The sequence below is a fragment of the Cryptomeria japonica genome, chromosome 4 (genome assembly GCF_030272615.1).
Source record: "Cryptomeria japonica chromosome 4, Sugi_1.0, whole genome shotgun sequence".
In the NCBI taxonomy this organism is placed as follows: Eukaryota; Viridiplantae; Streptophyta; class Pinopsida; order Cupressales; family Cupressaceae; genus Cryptomeria; species Cryptomeria japonica.
Window position 1 is genome coordinate 691,096,798 of NC_081408.1, and position 7,886 is coordinate 691,104,683.

The 7,886-nt window shown below is 35.7% G+C and overlaps 1 protein-coding gene across 1 annotated transcript in view; it reads left to right on the forward strand.

The window, feature by feature from the left end:
• Positions 1-7,670, forward strand: part of LOC131041559 (peroxisomal nicotinamide adenine dinucleotide carrier) — a 53,777-nt gene extending 46,107 nt beyond the window's left edge. Inside the window, exons 7-11 of the mRNA XM_057974686.2 lie at positions 4,585-4,653; positions 4,760-4,867; positions 5,081-5,149; positions 5,818-5,872; positions 7,021-7,670. Coding sequence (XP_057830669.1) covers positions 4,585-4,653; positions 4,760-4,867; positions 5,081-5,149; positions 5,818-5,872; positions 7,021-7,220 — 501 coding nt within the window. The 3' untranslated portion in view covers positions 7,221-7,670. The remainder of the gene's footprint in view (positions 1-4,584; positions 4,654-4,759; positions 4,868-5,080; positions 5,150-5,817; positions 5,873-7,020) is intronic.
• Positions 7,671-7,886: the final 216 nt, after the last annotated feature.

Consider the following 7,886-nt stretch of genomic DNA (forward strand, 5'->3'; position numbering starts at 1 on the left):
GTAGGTATCTCAAAGTTTGTGTCTCCATAAGATGAGTTAGGTGCATTGCATCTAGACATGCTGACGTGGAATCTCTTGACTGGTTGAGTGGTGACTAGGATGACACGTCATCATGGAGGAGTGTTGAGCAATATCTCTTGATACTCAACATTATTCAACTTTCTCAATGCAATGATGATGGGAAGCATTGTTATGATCTAGCAAACTTTGATTAACTCTTCTGAAACTATCTGCTTCCTTGAGCAAACTCATGCCTTAGTCTATTTTTCATCTCAAAACCCTAATTTGATCTATGTTATGATACTTCACAGGTTATCCATCCTTGAGAGCAATTTTGATGACTCTTTTCTCATTTTGACCTATGTCAATCCAAAACCCTAATTCATATTATTTCAAACCCTAAGACTTTTTCTTGCAAATTGACAACTTTCTTGCCTCTTGACAATCTTAGCAACTTCGCAATTTTGAAATATCCTCAACCTTAAAACACATCTCCTCTCACAAGCAAGGGCTAACATCTTTAGACTTACCAAGCTAAACACTAAGCAAAGTGAAAAAAGTGGGGGTCCCCATTTTCAATGGGGCGATGTGTGATTACGTCACACCACCATCCTTTTCAGTTTAGGGCAATCTTTCTTATGACAACCTTCAAATTTACATAGAAAACAAGCATTCAAGCCCCCTAGACCTTCAATTTTGCAAAAAAGAATTTATTACCTAAACGGATACCAATTTGCTTTGGAATTTAAATTCCAAGAGAGAGGGCCAACAAAACCCTACGCTCCATGTGTGGGAGAGTGACTCTTGTTTTTTCCATTTGAAGGACCCTAGTCAAAGTCAGAATGTGTGGCACAAAAGTCCACAACTGAGGGGGAACATTTTTCACAATAACCCATCTCGGAACAGAATAGTTCATAACTTCCTCATTTAGAAGACCAGTGCACGATTCTAAAGATAGGATTGCTCACATTCCAAAATTGTTTGTTAAGGGCCCTTTTATGCATATCATGATTGTTGAAGAATATAACAACTAGTCCCTTTTGTATCATTCTACAAAAGGAAATGTAAATACCAAGTTTCTTACCCCACACATTTTGCAACCATTTGTCAAAGAATTTTTGAGCAGGGAGTTTATCCCTATGTAGTGTAGTAAATGTTGATTTTATAGATCAGACTGAAAGCAGCAAACAGAAAATAAAACAAGAACACAGCTGTACCCTGGGAAAACCTCCCTCTTGGAGGTGAAAAACCCAGCAATCGAAATCTTAGTTGTATTAGATTAAAACAGTATGTATCTTACAAGTTTGCTTCAACATTTGAAGCAATATATCAGCACAGTATATTTCCAAAACTAGGGTAGGAACAGCAGTAACCAATTCTGCAGTTAGGGCAACTTATCTGCATGATCCTTGCTGCAGGTGATTCACCAATCAGATGTAGGCCATTTGCTTGATAAGGAGACACTTCGCTTGGTCTGAGAATGATTCGCTGGCCTTAGATCAGTTCACTTGCTGAAGGTATATATCCGCTGCTACCATGATTGAGATTCGCTGCTCAGAACTGGTTCGCTGTCCTTGGGAATGAATTCACTGCTCTTAGAAATGAGTTCGCTGCTCTTGGGATATACTCGCTGATCGGAAGAAGTATTTCACTGCTCTGCTGAAGGTGATTGATCGCTGAATGAAGGTGTTTTATTTGATCCCTATTCACCTTGTATATGTAGATGACAATGCCTTCCAAAACCTCTAGTCGGCCTTGTAACTTTTGGCGTCAAGAATCATAAATTACATAAATGATTTACAAGTTACACATATATAGGTCTTGACCTATTATATAATTACAAGTTACATAAATCGCCCAAATAGGGCCGACCCAAACAAGGGTAAATATGACAAAGTGAATTATCAACATGGCTAAGGCCGACAGGCCAATTAGCCATTAGGTGTGCTAGGTCGGCCCTAGAAGGATCTGACCTAGCTACACATCAACAGTAAATAACACAGATATATTCTTGAATCTAGATTCGAGTACATATCCAAAATGGCTCCACAAAGAGTGTTTTCAAAGCAAAAGGAGGGGACTTACCTTCCTCACCACCTTCTTGTCGACCTCCTGAGACACCTCTATCGCCATCAACCACGACCTTGAACCTGGCTTTTTCAGGGACAACCATTAAAGAACCTGCTAGAATGTATTTGAAAGATGGTTTTCTTGACAAGCCAACACCATTGTCATTAATGTCCCTACCTTCCAAAGCACCCATCGACCAACCTCCCAACTCAACACCCCCATCGAGCATTAACGCAGGCACAAACATGTCCTCACCATTGGCAGTGGGTGGGTAATATTATCAATTCAAATATTTCAATGGAAAAAGTAAAAAACAAGAAGGCACGAAAACCACATCAAAATATACAAGAAAGCAAATACTCATAACCAATCCTGCCCAACCCTCACTAAAAAGAGGGACCAAGCAGGCACAAAAGCCAGGGGGAGAGCTCTAGGAGAAGCGGCAACGGAGGAAGACCTTTGGCCTTCCAAATTGAACTCAGAGCTCCTCCAAAGGCCTCACTTCCTCTTAAACCTTTTAAAATCTTTCTTCTCATTTAACTTTGGATTATATGTAAAGAACCATTGATTGCAAGGATCAAATTATCCCAAGATTTAGGCAATAAACATAACAACAAAATACACATCATCTTCTTCTATCTTCACATAATTAATTGTAACTGACTCACAGTTAGATCAACAAGGGCATTTTAAGTTCGGATCATATGTAAAGAACCACCGATTGCAAGGATCAGATTATCCCAAGATTTAGGCAATAAACACAACAATAAAATACACATCATCTTCTTCTATCTTCCCATACGTGTAAGTGACTCACAATTAGATTAAAAGTATTTAAATGTTTTGTAACCAAGGCCCTCTCTTTCATCTTGAGAGAATACAATTTCCTTCTTAAAAGTAATTAATTAATGAGACTCTTAGTCTGTAAATCTTTCTTATTCTATTCCATGACTTATATGTCGTAGTCTCACTAGAAATATCCAATAAAAGGGAATCAAATAAGCACAAATGAACAATGCCATGTGTTTTTTATCTACTTTACCCACTCTTCATTCAATAGTATTTGGTTTCTTCTTATTTTGCATGATAATCCCTTGATCCCTTTCTTTCAAGATATCCTCCATCTTCAGCTTCCAAAGCTCAAAACTTGTAGCATTGAATTTTTCTATTTTCAATCAAGGTGAGTTAGCTGTAATTTTTATCACCCAAAACCTGGAACTGCAAGTAAGGCAACACTTCCACTGTAGCATAAAAGCCACCTTGCGCCCCTCTCTCTTATCAAGCCAATTTTGGCCTTGAAACCAAATGTAGAAACAAAATATAACTTTAAAAATAAAAGTTTGTTGAATTTTGTACATGCAGATTCAGTGAAAATGATAGATCATAAGCAGAAATGGAAATAACCATAATCTAAGATATATGGAGAAACCCTTGTGGGAAAAAACTCCACACCCAAATAGATCCATGCTTGCATCAATCCTTAAAAAAAGAGTTACATCAATACAACTACTCCCGTTGATTTCTGCAGTATTTCATTACTTCTTCAACTCGCAAAACAACTTTTCCAAGCTCCTAGCCCAAGCCCCAATTTATACAAGAATTATGAAGTGAAACCATGAGATGTCTTCAGAAACCATTTACAAGCAAAAAGTAGGAATGGCACCCAAATTATTTGGACTCAAAACCCAACATTCTCCTTGGTTTATCATGCCCCTGACTATTGTTATCACATTTCTTACATGTCATAACTAATAATATTTAACTACGCAAATTTGGGCATCCAATGCATTACATGCTTTATGACAAGTGTCCAACACTGTCATAAAGCCATTCAAGATATTCCAATTTAACCTCCCTATAACACGCTCTTACAAGTAATAGGATTTGATCTTATGTAGCCCATGTGAAGACTATTCAAGATGCTCTTAGACACCTCCCGAAACGCTGATGCATGTCCAAACAAGTCAAGACAAAAGTGGGATGCTGACATACTCATATGAGGACCAAATCCACTAAAAGACAAAATATATTCCATTCAAAAATGGGATGCCAACTTTGTCGAGTGGTGACAAAAGGCACAAAAGATGAAATAGCAATACAAAATATTAAGACATTAACATTAAGATTGGAAGGTTGATAGTCTTGAGACACCTTATCTGAACACTTTATATATGCATGTGTTCTAATTGAACTTAACAACATAATTTTGTAACTCTTTCTTACCTTGCAGTTAAATGCATTAATGCATGACTTAATGAAAGATTAATCTGTCTTTTATTTATTAAAACTAATATTTTCACTTGTACATTGAAATAAGCCAGTGATATTTTTGGTGAGTGGTACTGTCTTAGTTTCTGTCACTTTAAGAGCTATTTTTAATTTTCTAATTTCAATGTCGTTTTGAACTTATGCATTATTTATTGTCTTGCAGAATTTGTATACTGTACATTCCCTGTTTTAACAGGGCAAACTTTCGTGGTATGCTTATTCTTCCTTGGAATCTTCATTTGACAGGTAAAAGATCTCTATAATGAAGCAGGTATTAAAGGATTTTGGAAGGGTGTAGTTCCCACTCTTATCATGGTCAGTGTTTGCAGTTTCATTAAGAAATCATCTGAATCTGTCAGGGTGCATCTGGAATGACTTAGTTAGTTGACTCAGAATGAAAACATTATCTATGCTTTGCCAGGTTTGCAATCCATCAATTCAGTTTATGATCTATGAAGGTTTGTTGCAGCGCCTTAAAGCCAAGAGAGCCTTAAACAAGGAAGGCCTGAAAAATGTAACTGCCTTGGAGGTATACGAGTATTCAACAGTGATTATCTTCGTATACAAGTTATTTCAGCACTGCTAAAGTTATTCTGGCCAAAAAAATGGATTTTGAGGAGGCATTCTTCCTGTCTGTTGTTGATTACTCCTCCTAACAGCTAAAGATAAGACACAACATTGACAGAGAAGGAAAATTTCATAATATTAATGCTATTAGTATTAATATTTATTTTTTTGTCAGGTATTTATTCTTGGAGCCATAGCAAAACTTGGAGCAACTGTTGTGACTTACCCTCTTCTGGTTGTGAAGGTATGTAAATCTCTGTGTATGTACTGTAGTCTGTAATCAAATTCACGAGTCACTGAAAGATGTTGCAGGTGAAAGATTCTCTGATTATAGAAGTGTTTGGTCCTGAACTTTGAAAAAACTGACTTTAGTTCTTGCAATGAAACGCCAAAATTATACTGCCTAGCTGTGGTTATAACAATTAATTCTCATAATGTTATTTATACTTTATAATTTATCAGACTAACAAGGACATCATATTTCATTCAAATACAATCATCTTTCATTATGTCTGATGGGTAGGCTCATACAAGAATCATAGCGTCTACATATAGGTTGTTTTTTTTGGAACCATAGCAAATGGTGACTTTTGCATTGTAATGTGAAACATGAGAGGTTTAGAACTTGTCAAACAAAACAGCTTCAATGGCTATACTCAATGTAACTGTCTAAAGAGAGCAATCCTTATTGCTTCCTTGTGATTGTTTCTACTGATGGGATGGGAAATTTATTTTGAAATGATATCATTAATTTAACTTACATCTCACTCTGACATTTTAATTATTATAAATACGGTTGAAAGACAATTTTCTATAAGCTATAGGATAATTTGGAAAAGTTCTTTGCATTGCATTTGAATGCTAATTGGATGTGAATTGTAATGGAACTCCATTTACATTTGACCTTTGCAGTCAAGGCTTCAAGCAAAGCAAGAGATTGGCGGGAACAAAGCAATGCAATATACAGGTGAAATGTCTAAAACACAAATGAATTAGCTTGATAATTGTATCAAAACAAAATGGTGACAGTTTATACTGCCCAAGAAAGCTTGCAATATGATAATAAGTATGTAGAGAATCTTCAATTGATCTAAATTCTTTGGACAGACGGTTATGCGATCACAAACTTTAGTTGCAGATGAGAAAACCATTAGTTTGAAAGCTTAGTTTTAGGTCTTTTTCTCCGAAGTCTGTTGTTTACATTTTATGAAAGGGATTGAAATAGGATTGGTATTTCTATGTTAGTTTGATGTAAATGCTTAAATTTGAAGAAATCATGAAGGCAAAAGTTGATAGATCATGCACTGTTGTTGTTGTTGGGGCTGGAGTTGTGCTTTCTGGTGTTGTCTTATAGATTTGTTTATTTAATGATAATCATAACTACTGTTAAATGGGTTTCTTATTGTGTACAATCATCTAGTTAGAAAAAGAGAGTTTTAGACCTTTTTATCTGAAATTTGTTATACATCTTAAGAGAGGGATTGAAATTGATTGGATCGTGTATTTCTATGTTATTTTGTTGTACATGCTTAAGTTTGAAAGAAATCATGAAGGCTAAAGTCAGTAGTAGATCATGCTTTGTTCTTATTGTCTTGTAGATTTGTCCAGTTTATGAGAATCGTGACTATATGTACTGTTAAATGGGGTACTTTTTGTGTAAAAGCATCTAGTTAAAAAAAATGCTGAAGGAGAATATCAATTATATTAATATTGATAATTAAATCGATGTTCCAGCCCTGGTAGAAAAAAAGCTCTATGGGTAAGCATAACAAATCATAGTCTCTTATATGGATAACTCTATGCACAACAAGACGTGAATCCCTTGACCAATCCTTATTTATTTTTAATGCATCATCTGAAAGATAATAAGTTCATTGTTGTGATGTCTTGAAGGACTGCTTCTGCACTTAATGTATCTTCCAGTCATTTGTAATGTGATTGTATCCAAGGTTAGGATTCAGTCAGGGTTTCTGCATTTGTTGTACGATGGATTAACCATACAAGGAGCTCTGATTTGTAATTATTAGTCATTATTAGTCCTGATGATGATGGAGTCACAAGGAGTGGCCTTGAATGTTGACTATAATGTCTTAAAGCATATATCTTCTTCTGCAGGTACTTTTGATGCAATCTTCAAAATGATACGCTATGAGGGCTTGTCTGGATTCTACAAAGGCATGAGTACAAAGATAGTGCAGAGTGTATTTGCTGCTGCAGTGCTTTTTATGATCAAGGAGGAGCTTGTGAAGGCAGCTCGTAAATTAGTGGATAATAATAGAAAGATTGTCTCAATATCCAGTTTCAAATCAAAATAGGTTTCCAGTACACAGAACCAACTCAAGGACCTTCACAAATGTGACTTTGTTGGTGCCAAATGAATTGCAATGACAAAAAGGGGCATGAAGGAGTTTCAATTTCGTTACTTGCAATAATTCTAATTTTCCTAGCTAAATTATACACACTGCTATAACCTCTGTCTGCCTAATTGGGAATTTTGTTTAATAAAGATGATATCACAAAGTGGGCTGGACTCAAGTAGTAGCACTACTACATATCAGTAAGTGCTGGAATAAATTCTTCTATTGGGATTATTGACACTCTGAAAGGCCATTATCGCCATTGTTTCACAATCTGTGTAATAGTCGTTATTTTTTTATGACATCAAGCAACATTGGCTTCTGCCATAACTATTTAAACCCTTAAGAAAGTATTGTGCTAGTGATAAATAAAATAAGGCAATTACTCTGACAAACAAATTCGCGTTAGTCTGTGTTACAAGCTTTTAGATACTAGATTATTCTAATACCACATTGAAAGCAATAATACTTTTTCAGAAATTCATTGGGGAAGCCAGAGTACGGCTTTGCTAAAACATTTTTAGAATCGAAGTTATGAATGAATTAGGAGGATATATGAAACTGGATTGTCTATATCTAATGAAGCCATGTTAATGTCTATATAACAAATATCTAATTAGGAGC